This window comes from Saimiri boliviensis, chromosome 5 (genome assembly GCF_048565385.1).
Source record: "Saimiri boliviensis isolate mSaiBol1 chromosome 5, mSaiBol1.pri, whole genome shotgun sequence".
Taxonomy (NCBI): domain Eukaryota; kingdom Metazoa; phylum Chordata; class Mammalia; order Primates; family Cebidae; genus Saimiri; species Saimiri boliviensis.
In genome coordinates, this window is record NC_133453.1 from 132,946,926 (window position 1) to 132,964,895 (window position 17,970).

The following is a 17,970-nucleotide window of genomic DNA, read 5'->3' on the forward strand; positions in this document are numbered from 1 at the left end:
GGTTTATCAGGACATGACCTTGTTGTTAAGTCAGGAGCATCTGCAAATACGGACATCTTAAAAATGTGCCATTAAATAAATGCAATGGAATCTAAATATCATAGTGATTTGATACCAACATTATTCATTTTCATTTAGTTATTTTTTGCAGAGGTGTGGTCTCACTATGGTGCCCAGGCTGGAGGGTAGCACAGTTAGAGTGCACCGTGGCCTTGAACTTCTGCCCTCCTCAAGTGATCCTCCTGCCTCAGCCTCCAAAGTAGCTGTGACTACAGGCATGTGCCACAGTGCCTAGCTTCCTTTATTGTTTATTTATTGAGACACAGTCTCGCGCTGTTGCCCAGGCTGGAGGGCAGTGTGATCTTGGCTCATTGCAACCTCTGTCTCTAGGATTCAAGAGTTGTCATGCCTCAGCCTCCTGAGTATCTGGGATTACAAGTGCCCACCACCACGCCCGGCTACTTTCGTATTTTTAGTAGAGATAGGGTTTCTCCATGTTGGCTAGGCTGGTCTCAAACCTGTGACCTCAGGTGATTCGCCTGGCTTGGCCTCTCATAGTGTTAGAATTACAACCGTGAGCCACCGCCCCTGGCTTTCATTTTTAAAGTAACGTAATCAACTCAAGATGCTTATGTGTTTATACTGTGCATCCCCACTGCCAAGACCACGTAGGAACTTAATTCTTATGAGTCAAGTTTTGCAAAAGAATAAATGAAAAAGTAGCGCTGACGCGGTGTTTAGTTAGTGACCACTGTGTATATTGTTTCACTGAACACCGGAGGAGGTAGGGGCTGGTGTTCCCAATCTGAAGATGTGGGTGTACTCTGTAAGTCATCCGGTCTTTCCTGGTATGAGGCCCACAGGAGCCCACATTCCGACCCAGGTAGCGGAGTGGATTGGAGCCAGCGGGGACTAGAGGAGGCCAGGCTCCCCTCCCTTCTTTTTAAAATTTCCCGCCAGTGTGGTAGGCTCCCTGCAGGAGTCACGCCCCCTTCAGAAGTCCCTCCCCTTCGGCTCTTGCCCGCCTCCTCGCCGCCGGGCAGGCTAGGCCAATCAGAAGAGGCCTTGGGCGGGCGCTGCCGTCCAGCGAGCCAATAGGCGGGCAGTCGGAGCCGGGCATGACCGGGCATGTTGGAGCTGCCGGTCTTCGGGAAGCCACGTGCGGACCGGAAGAGACGCGTGGGGCTTAAGGTGAGATCCGGGACCCTGCTCCGGGGCGGCGGGGTCGGGAGGGCTGAGGCCGCTTGTCGCGGGTTTTAATGCCCCGCGCGCTGTGTCCGCCCCGGCCTGCGGCGGGGACGCCCGAGCTGGGCTGACCCTGCTCTACTAGCCAGCAGAAAAGCAGGCCGGGCGCCGCCTATCCCCAGTCCTCGCTCTGCTCGGGTGTCCTGGGCCAGAGGGGGCGGCGCTGGGTGTTGGGACTCGGCCCAGCGGTCACGGCCAGCAAGTGACCAACGCCCGAGTCCTTCCCGGTGAGATCAGGTCTCCCACGCGTCACGCCTGGGAGAACGCCCGCGGGCGGGGAGGTCGTGCGGGGATAGCAGACTTCTGTTGTCGTTGTTCTGTGGGCTTTTTAGCAGCGCAGGGGACCTTACCGAGCCAGGTTTTCTCAGATTTGGGCGATTATCAGAATCGTGGCTTGAGGGTCGTGCACACTCTTTTTAAAAATCCAGATTCTCTAGCTTGAACCCGGTAGGTTGCGGTGAGCGGAGATCGTGCCATCGCACTCCAGTCTGGGCAAAAAAGAGCAAAAGTTCGTCTTGCCCCCCCAAAAATCTAGGTTATCAAGCCCCTTTTCCCAAAATGGCAATTAGCATGGTTTGGGAGTGGGCCGGAAAATCGGCCTTTTATCAGATGTCTTCTGGTAATTAACTACTTTTGGGAAGTCCTAATCTAATTCACAGCCGTCGGTTGAAGTTGAAGGGACAATGATTTGCCCCAGATCGTCTAGCTATTTAGTGCCAGAGCAGGCTCTATCTAGCTCTGATGACACTGAGGATTCTGACTTAGTGGTTCCCTTTGGGGTCTTTGCTCCGTTCACTCTGCAGCTGGGACCCTTCCTTTAGGCCAGGGACCCCCTGCCTGAAGGCCCGGTGTTTGATTCCCAGAGTGCTGGGTCCAGACTGGAGAAAAGCTTGTATTTGTTCTTGATGAAAGAGTTGTGTTATCTGAGCAGAACTTCTCTCCAGCTTCACTGAGCTACATTTGGGCCCCCAAAGATGTGTGTCCTTGATAATTGTTGGTTTTGAGAGTCAGCAGGGTCAGGGTGTTTAGAAAAGGACTGCTTTTATCTTTTGAAATAGGAGGACAAAGAGACCTTTTCTCAGATATCTTAATTTCTGGCTTCTTTAAAACCTTGCCAGTAGGATCAGGAAAACCACTCACTCTAGTCCTCAGCCCCTCACAGAGAAAGGAGGGGGTTACCTCCCATCCCCCTTTCCCAAATTAGTTATTAGCAAGGTCGGCATTGGGTTTCTTCGGCTTTTTGCTCCTATTGCTGAGCTGAGGCAAATTGAGGTTCTGAATTTCTCAGTTCTAAGATGTGACTGTCAATCTGAGGAAGTTGGTTACAGTTAAAACCTTTTTAAAAGAGACCTTTTCTCCTGGAAAGGATGGGATGAGCAAGGAGGATGGATGAGTCAGGATGAGTCGTCAGGATGCATTGTCCGGCCCTAGAGTATGGGGAGTCTTTATGCAAATACTGGCATCATCAAACCTGGCAACTGACCTCACCTCCCGCCCACTTCCCATTTCTCTTCATCTCTCCTGCTATTGCTCTGGTTTTCATCTTCTCCAGACCTCTTCTAATACCCTTCTGAAGAGGACCTGCCCTGTGCTGGCTTCTAGGCTGGCTGTCGGAAGGGACAGAGACAATCAAGGCTCTAATCTGCCTTCAGACAGCTCTGAGGTAGACTGTGTGTACCAATGGACTTTGAAGGGTGTAATGCTATAGAGCTCAGCACAGAGGGGTGAATTTCTTTGCTCCCCAGCTAGACTGTTAATGTCCTGCATCAGGGCTACTGTGGGATATTTCAGTGACCTCCGTAGGGGCCTCTGGGGCTCCCCCGCTTGCTTGGCCAGTAGAGACCAATTCAGGGGACACCAGATTGGGATAGTTGTGGCTAGTGGAAGGGCCGCCAGAGTGGGGAGCAGAAGATGAAATGGTACAAAGGAGAGGAGAGCAGTTCCTCCAGCATGACCTGCCTTATGCTCTACACCCCAAAGTCTTCAGGGTGCTGGTGGGCCCTCTTCCTTGACTCCTTTTTCAGGCCTTTGCCCCTCACATGGCCACTGATTCCTCTCCCTTCCACCTGGAAGGTTGCTATTTTACATGCACACAGATTTAGCCTCTTCCAGGAAGCCTCCAGAGAATTGTCCTCCAGCCTGTTTTGCCTCCCTGGCTCCTCTATTCCAGCCCTTAACACACTTTCTATTTGGTTTCCGTCTCTGTCATGAGACTAAACTTCTTGGAGTTCAGGATCCATCTTCGCAGCTGCCCAGCACCGGGCACAGTGGAGACCCCGGAGAGCCTCAGTGTGGCAATGGTCTGTGCAACCCAGTGGGATAAAGGTTTTTCCAGAAGGGCTTCTGGGCGGTGGCAGAACAGTAGCTGAGTCTTGAAAAGGCAGGAGGGCTGTGAGTAGAAAGGGAACAGGGGAAGACCTGTGTCTAGGAAAGGGCAGTGTATCCAGGCGGGGGCTGCTGTGGCCTGAGAAGAGCTGGTTGCCAACCACGGACTAGAGTCTCACCTCTCCGGGAGAAGGAGCAGTGGTTATTGAGCCCCTACTGTTTAGAATACAGGAAGATACCAGCTTACGTTGTGTCATTTCCTCTTCACACAGGAGAGGGGGTGGTAGGATCTTTTTACATGCCTGAAAACTGAAACTCAGCGGTTTAGGTAACTTACAAAAAGCTGAGTTAGTCTGGGCACATGGCTCATGCCTGTAATCCCAGAACTTTGGGAGGCTGAGGCAGATGGATCATGCAAGGTCAGGAATTTGAGACCATCCTGGCCAACATGGTGAACCCTGTCTCTACTAAAAATACAAAAATTAGGCAGGTGTAGTGGTGCATGCCTGTAATCCCAGCTACTCGGGAGGCTGAGGCAGGAGAATCGCTTGAACCGGGGAGGCAGAGGTTGCAGTGAGCTGAGATGGCACCATTGCACTCCGTCCTGGGCGACAAGAGCAAAACTCCATCTAAAAAGAAAAAAAGAAAAAAGAGCCGAGTTAAACCCTGCTCTGCCTGACTTCAAAGTGCTAGTTTGTTTGATCTGTTAAAAAGGTACTGACTGACTTGGCATAACAAATGAAGTAGGCTTTTCAAGCTATGGCCTTGGCTGTTGGGAAGACGCTGGATTTTGCAAACTCACATGAACATTTAATATATAGCAGCGGTGTGTGAGAGCATCTCTTATCCTAGCATTCAGTGATAAGGACTTATGCTTCACTGGGTGGGATCCCACCACAGAAATCTGCAAGTGCTTCAGATTAGAACTTCTAAGTGTTTGTAGAAGCTGTGGTGATTAATGAATTAAAAAGTCTGGTAAAGAAATTACATTTAAAGGCTGGACATGGTGGCTCATGCCTGTGATCCTAGCACTTTGGGTGGCCAAAGTGTGAGTCCAGGAGTTTAAGACCAGTTGGGCAATGTTGCTACTAAAAATACAGAAAAATTAGCCAGATGTGGTGGTGTGCACCTGTAGTCCCAGCTACTGGGAAGCTGAGGTGGGAGTATCACTTGAGCCCTACAGTGAGCCGTGATCATGCCACTGCACTCCAGCCTGGGTGACAGAGCAAGACCTTATCTAAAAAAAAAAAAAAATTATATTTGGTCAACATATTACACAAAAATACGATTACTGCGGGCTTCCTGTGAAATTTCTTCTCCAGGTTCTGCTGAGGATCTGTGTCTTCATATTTCAAAAAAAGATTTCTTAAAAAGGGCTACACAGTTTCTGTAATCTTTATTTTCCTGTAACCATAACACTGTCAAAGTCTAATGCTTCCTTAGCTAAAAATCACAGCAAAAAAAAAAAAAAGTCTGCTGCTAACAGTATTGGACTTGGCCATGGTTTGAGGTTGAGGGTGTGGATTCTGGGTTCTTATCAGCCTTTGGCTTTTGCCAGTTGGGCAGGTTTCTTCACCTCCATGGCACAGTTTCTTATGTGTAAAATGAAGATGATAATATTTGTTCAGGTCATTGAGCAGATTGAGTGATGCCATGTAGCGTAGTGGTTTGCATGTGTTTACAGTGTGAGTGCATTTATTAGTGAAATGGGTCCTTGACTCAATGTGGGAACCCCGAGCTACAGTGCAGGGCTCTGGGAGCACCGCAGGGAGGAGGGTGGGCCGGCTGCCTGGCACACCCTTACCCAGCCCCTCTACCTGTGTGTTCTCTCTCCAGGCTGCTGCCCCGTTGGAAGATTACTCCCCAGGCTTCCCTTGTCCCAAGCAGTGAGCTGATTGGAATGGTACCCCGGGAGGGCCCTGAGTCTGCTCAGTGCCTGTGCCCTTCCCTCACCATCCCCAATGCCAAGGATGTGCTTCGGAGAAGGCACAAGAGAAGGAGCCGACAGCACCAGCGGTTCATGGCCCGGAAGGCCTTGCTGCAGGAGCAGGGGCTGCTAAGCATGCCTCCAGAACCAGGGTCCTCCCTACTGCCCACCCCTTTGGGGGCAGCGCCACCTCCTGAAGCTGCCAGCAGTGAGAATCAGTGTCCGAGGGCTGGGTCTAGTGCTGCCGAATGCAGCAGAAGGCCCGCCCCCAGGAAAGCCTCAGGGCCCTTGCCCAGCAAGTGTGTGGCTATTGACTGTGAGATGGTGGGCACGGGACCCCGAGGGCGGGTGAGCGAGCTGGCCCGCTGTTCCGTGGTGAGTTATTATGGCGATGTCCTCTATGACAAGTACATCAGGCCTGAGATGCCCGTCGTTGACTACCGTACTCGCTGGAGTGGCATCACTCGGCAGCACATGCGCAAGGCTATCCCCTTCCAGGTGGCCCAGAAAGAGGTAAGGGCAGGGTAGGGACTTGTCTGGGAGGTGTGGTGGACTGGAAAGAGCCACCCTGGGTTTGAGTCACCACTTAGCTGCACTGGGGGCAACAAACCTTGGGAAAGTCACCTAACCTTTCCAATCAGTAGTTTCCTTCTCCATAGAATAGGGGAAAGAAAAATAAAATCCCGACCCTGCCTCCAGATAAGGATTGCTGGTCTGTTGCACAGGACAGTGTAGAAAGGCTGCACCAACTACAGGGTGATAAACAGCTTACATTTCAGAGTTTGCTTTCTCTTATAAAAGGTTGTATGCGCCACGCGCGGTGGCTCACGCCTGTAATCCCAGCACTTTGGAAGGCCGAGGCAGGTGGATCACGAGGTCAAGAGATCGAGGCCATCCTGGTCAACATAGTGAAACCCTATCTCTACTAAAATACAAAAATTAGCTGGGCATGGTGGCGCGTGCCTGTAATCCCAGCTACTCAGGAGGCTGAGGCAGGAGAATTGCCTGAACCCAGGAGGCGGAGGTTGCGGTGAGCCGAGATCGCGCCATTGCACTCCAGCCTGGGTAACAAGAGCGAAACTCTGTCTCAAAAAAAAAAAAAGTGGTATGCATTGATAGAAAATTTGTAAAGTCCACAGTGACATCACGATCAAGTATTCATGTTTTGGCATATTTCCTTATGTTAATTTCTTAGTGCTTAGAAAAAGTTAATTAGTGGTTGGGACCATACTGATGTACCAGGAATTCCCAGACACACTTGACCTTAGGAAACGCGTAAGGCCTTTTCAACAATCTAGGATCCTTGTCCCCAGTCCCCTCCATAGAGACTGGTCCAGCAGGCTTGGCAAGGGCTTTGACCTGGATCCCATTAAAATCATCACACTGCAGACGTGCACCATAAAGCCACAGGGCTTAAGGGGAAATGGAGGAAGGGGATAAAGACCATCAGTGACACCCCGAAAACAAAGATAGAAACCTAATAAAAATGGTAGTCCAGTTTTACACATCATGTTTTTTTTTTTTTTTTCTTATTTCACACATCTTTTTTTTTTTTTGAGACGGAGTTTCGCTCTTGTTACCCAGGCTGGAGTGCAATGGCGTGATCTCGGCTCACCACAATCTCCGCCTCCTGGGTTCAGGCAATTCTCCTGCCTCAGCCTCCTGAGTAGCTGGGATTACAGGCACGCGCCACCATGCCCAGCTGATTTTTTGTATTTTTAGTAGAGACAGGGTTTCACCATGTTGACCAAGATGGTCTCGATCTCTTGACCTGGTGATCCACCCGCCTCTGCCTCCCAAAGTGCTGGGATTACAGGCTTGAGCCACCGCGCTCAGCCTATTTCACACATCTTAAATGGTTAAGAAATGCACAGTACACCAGTAAGTATGGCACTTCACCTTGAAGGAGACCTGCAGCTTGCTTGTGGAAACAGGAGTCAGAAAGGTTGCAGCTTGAGTTACTGAGTAGTCAGGAGTTCTCTGAAGTCAGGAAGTGTAGCACCAGCTGTGGATGGGTGTGGCTCATCACACCGGCGAACCAGGGTTGCTGGGAGCTCTTTGGGCTGTGTGCATATTGTGTACTCCCTCTTGGCTCAGTTCAGCTGGGTGCAGTGTTTCTTAAGGATGAAATGATGCATAAGCAGGGGTGAAATTTGCATTGTTCTAAAAATGTGTCATACATCAGTTGCATTGAGACAAATCGGCCCTTTCTACACAAGCCTTCTAACAGAACCACTTTTTAACACTTCTGTTTTTCTTGGGATTAGGCAAGGTTGGGAAATACTGGCCTGAGCATTCCTTTGAAATGGCTGGAGGAATTTTATACAGCAACCAGGCGGATCAGGAAGAGTAGCAACAGGAGGGGAGGTGTGGTGAACCCTCCAGCTCCTTGGTGCCTTCCATTGACCTGGTGGGTGGGAGTCCCAAGAGCAGGGCCACTTTTTGTCTGTCCAGACTCTGGACCAGTGTGGGTGTGCTTCATCTCTTTCCACTTCGTGGCTGACTGCGGGGAGGGGCAGCGTGGTGAGTGACCAGCATGGTGGCATGTCCCTTACCGTAAGTCTCTATGCATCTCATCCATCTGCACTGAACGCTGGGTTTAGGGATAAACCATATGATGCCAGCGGAGGTAGGCTGTGGAGGCCTGAAGCTGGTGATAAGGGAAGCCCAAGCCTGGCTAAGAGGGCTGGAGGGAGGTTGCTGGCCCATGGCCCTGGACGTGGCCTCCCTGGTGTGTGAGGAGGGTACCTGGCAGGGAGGGGAGGAACACATCGTCCTGGCAGCCAGAGCTGAGCAGGAGAGCAGGTTAAGAGGGTGGGGAGGAGTTGGCACACAGCGGGGCAAGGAGGCAGAGTCCTGAAGACAGGGATTATGTCCCTGTCTACTCACAAGAGCTGCTGCTTACGGTGTGTCTACCAGTGACAGGCACGGTTCTGTTGACTTCACCCAGCTGGTCTTTATTGATATTGATCACCTCCTATGATAAGTAAATAATAAGTCAGTAAATGGAATTCGTTCTACTACAAGAAAGAGATAGGCATTGAAAAGAAGAGAAATGTGATGCGTAGTCAAGTCAAACAAACATGGTCCCTCACTCAGACCTTACAGTGGGGGTGAGTCTGGCTAGAAAGTGTGATGGCTGTTGAAGGAGAGAGTATGAAATGCAGAGAGCAGCGGGAGTCCTGATGTAGATGGGGGAGTCATGGGAAGGCCTCCTGAGGGGGTAAAGTGAAACCCAGACCTGCAGCATGGTAGGACCTGGGGAGGAGCTGGGCGGGGTGGGAGTCACGGTGACCTGGTGGTGTCTTCCAGGCTGGGAGCCTGTGCCAGCGGTAGAGTTGCTTGTATCTAGTGGCAGGAAGACTTCCATCCATGACCTCCTTTAGTCCTTACAGCTGCCCCATGGAATGCTGCTGGCAGTGCTCCCTTTTGACAGGTGCTGAGGACTTAGGTATGCCCGTCCCCCACGAGTATAGTCAGTAGAAGGGCGTGGGTTCAGACCTGGGCGGCATGGTTGACTGTGGAGCTCATCACCTCCCCGCTCTGTGCCTCCTCCCTCCACCGGGATCTGTGCACCTGTTGGCCTGCAGCCTGTTGGGGGGCGGACCTCCCTGACTCCTCTCTCTGCTCACAGATCCTTAAGCTCCTGAAGGGCAAGGTGGTGGTGGGGCATGCACTGCACAACGACTTCCAGGCTCTCAAGTACGTCCACCCTCGGAGCCAGACCCGGGACACCACCTATGTCCCCAACTTCCTCAACCAGCCCGGCCTCCACACCCGGGCCCGGGTCTCTCTAAAGGACCTGGCCCTGCAGCTGCTGCACAAGAGGATCCAGGTGCGTGGCGGGAGAGTGGCTGGAAGGCGCGGAGGCCCGCCTGGCCTCCCTGGCATTCTTTCTTCCCCAGTCCAGGTCCAGGAAGCTTGCCCAAACGGGTGTCCCACCTGTACATGCAGCCCTGAGTGCTTCTCCCCATGATCCTTCTTCCCCAGTGTGTACTGCCATTCTCTCAGAACACATTCTCCCAGGCCGATCTCCTCCAGAACTGTCCCCTGCCTAACTCTTGGCTCCGTCCCCGCATCCCTGAAAGATGGTCTCCCATCCCCTACACCCAGACGCAGAGCCTTTGATCAGGAGGAGCCAGTACCTCTTGCTCCTGCTGGGCTTCACATTTATTATTCATCTGGTCTGCAAGCCTTTAGAGCAAGAGATTTTTAGCACGCCTTGTATTTTAGCACGCCTTCTCCAAAGCAGGCTTGGAGAAGCTGGATGGCTTGTGGGGTGCAGTTGAGGTGCCCTCCCTTTTCTGTGAACATCCATTCTGAGTGCACGTGTTCTTGGGCCTGCACAGAGCCCTGGGAAACTGGCCTCGCTTCTTGGGTAGCAGGCGTCTCGCTGGGCCTGCAGGCAGTGATGTGTCGGCTCTCGTCAGCAGGTGGGCCAGCATGGGCACTCGTCAGTAGAAGATGCCACGACAGCCATGGAACTCTACCGGCTGGTGGAAGTGCAGTGGGAACAGCAGGCCTGCAGCCTCTGGACCCGCCCTGAGGACAGAGAACCTGACAGCAGCACAGACATGGAGCAGTACATGGAGGACCAGTACTGGCCCGAGGACCCAGCCTGCGGCAGCAGAGGCGGAGCTGGGGAGGCACAGGACAGAAGGGATTGAGAAGGGGGTGGGGCCCCCTGGCTGGACTGCCCATGTGGCCGGGAGGAAGTGGGGGCCAGGACAGCAGCAGGCGCTCCTTCTTGGGCAGGGTGGGGCAGGATGCAGTGAGCCAGTCCCAGGGCCAGAGATGTTGGGTCATCTGTTAGGCTGACACCATCCGCATAGCCCTCCGTCTCTCCAGGGCTGTTGGTTCTTTCTCCTGACTCCTGTGGTTTTGCTAATGGCACTTTACAGGCTCCATGGAGATGTCAGGTGGACCATCTTCCAGGGCCCAGCAGGAGTAGGGAATGTGCCAACTGACCGCCCAGGTTGTGGCGCCTTCCCCACCCTCCAGATCTCCTGAGTCACGCTGTGCCACTGAAAGGGGCCATATCACCCTCTCGGGATGGGGGTTAGGGGTGTCAATATCCTGGAGCTCCCTTACCCCAGCTCAATGACTGGGGGTAAAGTTCTCTTTTGTGGTCTACCTCTTCCTCCACTCAGTTTTGGGTTCAGAACGAATATGCCCTGGAGTTAAAGAGTTAAGTCCTAAAGGAGATATTTCTTTCCTCCTCCCTGACCTGGAGCTCTGGCTAAAGCCATTGTAGGAACTCCGCTCCTCATGGCCTGTCAGCTCCCTGCTAGGCTACAGTGGAATAGTAGAGTTCACAGGCTTCTTGTGGGGAGCTGGCTCCTTCACACGCTTGGCAACAGAAGACCCTAGGCCCAGCTCAGGGAGGAGGAAAGGCAGGTAAGCTTTGGATGAGAACCGGCATATTTATTTTGACGCAAATCGGGGATTTCCCCAGTCCGCCCAATACTGGGCGCTTAAGCAAAAGCAGAGACACAAGACGGCGGTTTGAATTCTGGGCCTTTGTGCAGAACTGTGCCTGATCTTTATTAAGAGCAGGGCCACTCGTCTAGGGGAGTGGAGTCTGCATGTCTCCTGAGGCAGGGCGGGGCATTGCCAGGGAAGCAGTGGCCTTGAACCTGGTCTGGTGCCCCCTCAGCTCGTTGACAATCACTGTGGCTAGTGGGTTTTCTCCTGTTTCTAAAAATGTTCTCTTGTTTCCTAAGTGACAGCTGTGAAGTATTGAGTAACCAAGAGCTCAGGTCACACAGACCTTGGGGCCCCATCTTTGCTGCCACTTAGCTTTGAGACCTTAGGCAAGTGAGGGGCTTCACTCTTGAGCCTGTTGTTTCCTCGTCTGTAAAATTGGGATAGTGGTACGGCCTACCTCACAGGGTTGTAATGAGCACTAAACCTGAACTATTTCACACAGTGCCTGGCGCGTGGTGAGCCACAGCCACTGTGAGCTTCTGTTTATCCTTTATTTTTTAAGCCGCAAAATAGGGCCACAACATTGTTTATTCTTTGAGGATTTGTTGGAACCTCTTCACGATAACCCCTGAGTCCACGGGATGAACAGCTGTGGCTCACACAGAACTGCTCCGGCTTTTGGCTGTTTCCAGCAGTGGTGGGGCACTGGCCTGGTGAGGACACAGAGAGAGGGTCACGGTTATCCGTGTCTTGTCTGTGGCCAGCAGGTGCAGGTGTGGATTCTGGGCAGTGTCCCAACACTGGGAGGTGACTACAGAGCAAAGCAGCACAGGGCACAGGGATGTAGAAACAGTGCTGATATCACACTACCCCACCCTCAGCTGAAGCCCTGCGTTCCACAAACTTGGGGTTATAGATTGTCCAGTCACTGGCCCTCTCCCTATCAGGACAGCACAGAGAAAGGGGCTGGCTGAGTCTTTTACCACATCTGGCCTGGCTCCAGAACTTTGTTCTGGATTTTTTAAAAGTCGGTAGGTAATGTGAAACTTAAGTTGAGCAGTAGCTTTGATCCCTTGGTCTGGGGTTGAAAGAAGATGGTGCTGTTAACAGTGGGAAAATGTACTACTTAAGATCACCTTTGGTGTAAAACCGTTTGTTCTGGAATAAAACACAATTGGAAAAGTGGGTGAAGTGGCCCTTTCTGGGAATTCTCAAGCTGCGGTTCGGGAAGGGACTGGGGGACTAAGCCTTGCTGGGTGCTTTGGCCTTCAAGAGGGCAGTTTTCAAGAGGATGTCGTCTGTGGGCTGCAGCAAGAAAATAGCAGAGCTAACAATTTAGATAATTTATTTCTTATCTCCATATTACAGAGCACAAGTTTTGTCTCCCGTTTGAGACAGGGTCTTACTCTGTGGCCAGGGCTAGAGTGCAATGGTACGGTCATGGCTCTCTGCAGCCTCGACTTCCCTGGCTCAGGAGATCCTCCCACCTTGGCCTCCCAAATAGCTGGGATGACAGAGATGTCACCACGCCCGGCTAATTTTTTTGGTATTTTTAGTAGATGGGTTTTCACTGTGTTAGCCAGGCTGGTCTCAAACTCGTGGACTCAAACAATCCACTCACCTTGGCCTCTCAAAGTGCCGGGATTACAGGCAGGAGCCACTGCACCTGGCCATGTTTGTTTTAACTTTTTTGTTTCTCCTTGAAGCTATGTACTCACTTTAAATGTTTTTAATTGTAGCAAAATACACATAACAAAATTTAACTGTCAACTGCTTTTAGCATATGGTTCAGTAGTTTATATCTGTATTGACTTGGCTGAGAAGCAAACCTCGACCTTTTTCATCTTATGAAACTGAAACTTTCCGTTTCCCCCGTTTGTCAATCTCTGCCAACTACCATTCTACTTTCTATTTCTATGAATTTGACTAGCTAGCTAATACAGCTGGCATCATACCGTAATGGTCACTTTGTGACTAGCTTATTTCACTTAGCACAGTGTCTTCATGTTGTGGCATGTGTCAGAATTTTATTTTTTTAAGAGACTGTTGCCGAGGCTGGATTCAAACTCCTGGGCTCAAGTGATCCTTTTGTCTCAGCCTCCCAAGTAGCTGGGACTACAGGCACATGCCACCATGCCTGGCAAATTAAAAAAAATTTTTTTTGTAGATACGGGGTCTCATTATGTTGCCCAGGCTGGTCTTGAATTCCTGGCCTCAAGTGACCCTCCTGCTTTGGCCTCCCAGCGTGCTGGGATTACATAGATAAGCCACTGCGCCTGGCCAGAATTTTCTTTTTAAGGCTGAATGATTCTTTGTATGTATATATTATGCTTTGTTTATCCATTCATCTATCAGTGAACAGTACTTAGGTTACTTCACCCCTTGGTCATTGTGAGTAAAACAGCTATGAGCATGGGTGTACAAGTAGCTCTCCAAGACCCTCCTTTCAATTCATTTGAATATATACCCAGTAGGGGAATTGCTGGATCATATAGTAATTATTATTATTATTTTTAAAGATGAAGTCTCATTCTTGTCGCCCAGGCTGGAGTACAATGGCACAATCTCAGCTCACTGCAACATCTGCCTCCTGGGTTTAAGTGATTCTCTTGCCCCAGCATCCTGAGTAGCTGGGATTACAGGCATGCAGTACCATGCCTGGCTAATTTTTTGTATTTTTACTAGAGACAGGGTTTCACCGTGTTGGTCAGGTAGGTCTCGAACTCCTGACCTCAGGTGATCCACCACCTTGGCCTCTCAAAGTGCTGGGATTACAGGCATGAGCCACCGTGCCCAGCCCCAGCCCCACTGTTTCTTATGGTTCAACCTATAGTATATACAGTTGACCCTTGAACAACATAGGGATTGGGATGCTGACTCCCCATACAATACAAAAGTGTCCATATAACTTGATTCCCCCAAAATTCAACTACTAATAACCTACTTTTGACTGGAAGCGTTACTGATTAACAGGCAGCTGAATAACACATATTTTATATGTTGTATGTATTATATACTGTATTCTTTTTTTTTTTTTTTTTTTTGAGATGGAGTTTCGCCCTTGTTACCCAGGCTGGAGTGCAATGGCGCGATCTTGGCTCACCCCAACCTCCGCCTCCTGGGCTCAGGGAATTCTCCTGCCTCAGCCTCCTGAGTAGCTGGGATTACAGGCACGTGCCACCATGCCCAGCTAATTTTTTGCACTTTTAGTAGAGATGGGGTTTCACCATGTTGACCAGGATGGTCTCGATCTCTCGACCTCGTGATCCACCCGCCTCGGCCTCCCAAAGCGCTGGGATTACAGGCTTGAGCCACCGCGCCCGGCGCTATATACTGTATTCTTATAATCAAGTAAGCTAGAGAAAAATAAGATAAAATATATTTCAGTAGTACTGTATCTAAGTTTTTTACTTACATACAAGATGAACCGTCTGTCTGAAATGGCAGCAACCACAGCTGTAGACTTCAATCTATAATACATATCCAGCAATTCAGCTTTTTCTTGTAATGTCATGATTTCTGCTTCTTGGGAGCACTTCCAGCATCAGCCGTGGCACTCATGGGTCCCGTGGTGTGATTCAAGGTTTACAGAATTGCACTAAGCATGATGAAAAATACCACAAAAACTGCAAGAGATCACTTTATTGGATACCAGATTTACTGGATACAAACTGCTCAGGTGGGGATGATTACTATCACATATTTTAAGTAGATGCTTACAACACTTGAGCTCACTACAATAACAGGAAGTGGCTACATTCACATTAGTACACTACATATTGAAGTTAATTTTATGCAGTTATGGCTTAAGACTGCACATTTGCATTTGTTTACATTTCTCTTGACAGACTGGTGCCATGTATGGTCTGTAGGTAAGTCTTGTTAAATTTTACCTTTTAATATGTGCATAATTTATTGTAGTAAATGATAGACTAGTATTTACATGTATTTTATGTATTCATGACACCTAGCTTCTTCAGTATTTCTAGGCTATGCAATTCATCTGAGTTTTTCCAAATTGTTGAAAAATCTTCCCCAAAATTTGCAATATATTTATTGAACAAAAGTCTACATGTAAGTGGACCCATGCAGTTCAAGTCCATGTTCAAGGGCCAACCACCATTTAGGAATACACATACACATTTTAGGGGTATGTGCCCAGCAGGGATGGAGGTGGCTGGGATGGGAGAACATGTCCCCTGTGGGGAGAGGTGCCTCTTGCCCTCCAGTATCTCAGCCTGTGTCCTAAGGCCAGTGCTGTGGATTCAGGGAGGGCCACAGAGTGGCTGACTTGTACCTGCTGTGGTTATTACAGGTGGTGAGCTGTAGCTGGATGTGTGTCTTGAAAGGCTGACAAGTTTTCCCCGTGTGACTCACTCTCCTGCTGTCACCTGACCCAAGAGGATTTGTGGGCAAAGCCTGCCAGTGGGTGATGCCAGTTAAAGCTGGAGCATCAGCACTGGGAAACCCCGGCTGGGATCGGGCTTCTCTCTGGGTGCTGAGCCTCCAGTGGCTGGCATCCATCAGAGCACACAATACACTTGAGAACAGTTCAGCTGGACCCAGGCAGGGTCCTAGGTGCTGGGGGGCCAGAACTGAACCAAACAGATGGCAGGGGGAACAACAAATGAGCAAGTAAAATACAGTATTTCAGAGGGTGCTCATTCCTATGGGAAAAGGCCAGAGAAGGGGATAGGAAGTAAACTTTTAGTTTTTAAAGACAAGATCTCCCTATGCTGCCCAGGCTGGAGTGGATTGGCTGTCACAGCTCACTATAGGCTCAAACTCCTGGGTGCAATTGATCTTTCCAGCTTAGTCTCTGGAGAAGCTAGGACTACAAGTGTGAGTCACCACAATGGATTATTATTTTTATTTTAGAGATGAAATCTCCATGTGTTGCGCAGGCTGGTCTTGTATTCCTGGCCTCAAGCAAATCTTCCACCTCAGCCTAGAGTAACTGGGATTATAGACGCTAGCCATCGCCCCAGCAAGAAATGCAGATTTAGAGAGGTCAGAGGCGGCTTCATGGAAATACGTCACAGAGTGGGAGCAATGTGACGCCCACCCAGGTCACATTGGAAGAGCTTTCAAGAGTAAGGGGACAGCAAACACCTGGGCCTTGAGACAGGAGCATGACCATGTTGGAGGAAGAAAGAGCAAGCCAGTGTGGTTGGAAGGAAGTGGGGGAGGCAGGCGTGGTAAGGGCATGGGAAGGGGCTTACCTTGGCACTGCCTGTCTCTTGCACCTGAAGCAGAGACCTGATCTTACTGGTCCCTCTAGTCATCATTCCTAGTCCTTAGGAGATGCAGGGGGTTTCAGAACAGCCTGGATGTGGGTTTAAACATAAAAGAATGGCCTTAGATTGAATACTGATGCAAGATGAGGCTGGAAAGGCAGGTGGGCCGATGAAAGAGAGTCTGGAAACTGCCTGGAGTTGAGGTTTTTGTTTTTTTGACAACAGGAAATCACTAAATTTCTTGAGCAGAGAAGTGCTGTGATGAACAGTACAAGGGATTCGATTTTGGGGAAATTTAATGTAGTGGGACTCAAAGGACCATTTTGAGCAGCGCAGGAAGATGGAGGTGGAACACCTGGGAGTGACTCCCGCAGACTCATGGGCCGGGCAGGTGAGGACTGGGGTAGGGCTTCCACAATAACGGGGAAATGGTAAAAATTAGAGGCAGCTCAGGTCAGACAGAGTAGGCACAGAACTGGGATAATAGTTGGAGGAGTGGAATGTGTTCTGTCCGAGACCGAGGAGGCAAGCGGAGGTGAAGGTGTGAGGGGTTGCAGCAAAATCCGAGGATCACCACAGGGCACTTGGGGATCCCATGGGGGTTGTAAATCAAACCTCCAATTGGATCTTTAGGGGGTTACTTTTTAAGTGCATGTCCCCATTAAGTACAGGAATGTTACTTCATTTCCTCCTAAATCAGGGTAACAAATCTTTACGCATTTGAAAAAAGTTCCCACAGTCTGAATTAAAGCAAAAGTTGCTTATTCAGGATGGGAACCAAAAATACTCTCTTGCACCCCCAGTTTGCATCCAATGAACAATAAGCAGAAGCAGTGCTTTCTCATGAAGACTTACCTCAGTCTTTGGTTTTACTTTTGAGTTCTTTTAAAGTTGGGCATCCAAATCCCACTTGCTGAAAACATCACAGACCTGGGGAAGTTCCTTTTCAAACCACAAATCTTCAGGACACTGGGAGGCAGTGAGATTGGAGGGCTCCGTGTGGATTCCACACAGATCTGGGGTAGGAGGCTCCCGTTCTCTGCGAGCGCTCAGCTCATCATTGTCGGATCTCACCACAGTACAAGACGAGCACTTTCTTCATTGAAAGTTGATTCTCTTTTTACCCTACTTGTAACTCATTTGTCATTTACTCAATACCAAGCACTCCCTATCTGGCACGCACTGTTCTAAGAGCTCAAAGTCCTAGCCTGGGCGAGTATGGACCCAAGGAAGTGTGGCTGGGCTGGTGGGGGCTCCCCCAAGGCCTGCTTCTCCTTCAGCCTCACAGTGTCGGCCCCACTGGAGGCAGAGCTCACTGAGGCATCAGGAACCCACAGAGGCCTGTAAGGGCTCCCTCACTGCTCCTTGCCTTCCCTGGATTGGAAGTGGGCCTAGCCACCACCACCACAGCTTTCTCCTGCTCATTCCAATAAGAGCCTATATGTCCCCAAGAGGCAGCTTTCCTGCCACTATAAGAGACCACTGAGTATCAGACTGGTAGCAGGCCCCAGTAGTTGTGGGACATTCACTGGGCTCCAGTCCTGGGGATGTTTATTCTCTGGGCGGAGGGTGAGAAAGGAAAGAAAAATGTTGCAATCCACTCCACGCACGTCAGATGCGTCATCTGAGGAGGGGGAGGGCTGGGGCAAAGGAGGGGCATCCTGACCTGGACCTGCCAGCTCCGTCAGCCCTGACTCGGCCAGGAGCGGAGTTCCCCACCTGCCGGTAGCCCAGGAAATGGAGCAGCCCAACCCACGTGCCCGGCCTCCCGCCCCTGACTTCACTTGATAACAAACCAGAAACTGAAAC

General features: G+C 50.4%; 1 protein-coding gene and 1 long non-coding RNA gene across 3 annotated transcripts; one reads left to right on the forward strand and one right to left on the reverse strand.

Annotated features, from left to right (window-relative positions):
- The first annotated feature begins 389 nt into the window (after positions 1–389).
- AEN (apoptosis enhancing nuclease) lies at positions 390–12,109 on the forward strand. Of its 2 annotated transcripts, none has more exons than XM_010349909.3 (4): positions 390–1,191; positions 5,407–6,010; positions 9,132–9,332; positions 9,931–12,109. In XM_010349909.3, exons 2-4 carry the CDS (start codon positions 5,471–5,473, stop codon positions 10,162–10,164), a joined length of 975 nt encoding a protein of 324 aa, XP_010348211.2. In that variant the 5' UTR covers positions 390–1,191; positions 5,407–5,470; the 3' UTR covers positions 10,165–12,109. The 2 variants fall into 2 exon arrangements, with proteins under 2 accessions (XP_010348211.2, XP_074256094.1); XM_074399993.1 differs by lacking the exon at positions 390–1,191 and adding an exon at positions 1,205–1,472.
- Positions 12,110–12,143: 34 nt separating this feature from the next.
- On the reverse strand, positions 12,144–17,857 carry LOC141584653 (uncharacterized). The gene is made up of 3 exons (XR_012517831.1): positions 17,017–17,857; positions 16,147–16,250; positions 12,144–14,522 (listed from the first exon to the last, which is right to left on the reverse strand). It is a non-coding gene; the product is annotated as an uncharacterized LOC141584653 (long non-coding RNA).
- Between the last annotated feature and the right edge of the window lie 113 nt (positions 17,858–17,970).

What these genes read in the sequence shown, in the direction of transcription:
- AEN (XM_010349909.3), top strand. Translation starts at nt 5,471, where the DNA reads ATGGTACCCCGGGAGGGCCCTGAGTCTGCTCAGTGCCTGTGCCCTTCC. An exon ending in TCCAGGTGGCCCAGAAAGAG is followed by an intron (nt 6,011 to 9,131) that starts GTAAGGGCAGGG and finishes CTCTGCTCACAG; the next exon opens with ATCCTTAAGCTCCTGAAGGG. An exon ending in TGCTGCACAAGAGGATCCAG is followed by an intron (nt 9,333 to 9,930) that starts GTGCGTGGCGGG and finishes TCTCGTCAGCAG; the next exon opens with GTGGGCCAGCATGGGCACTC.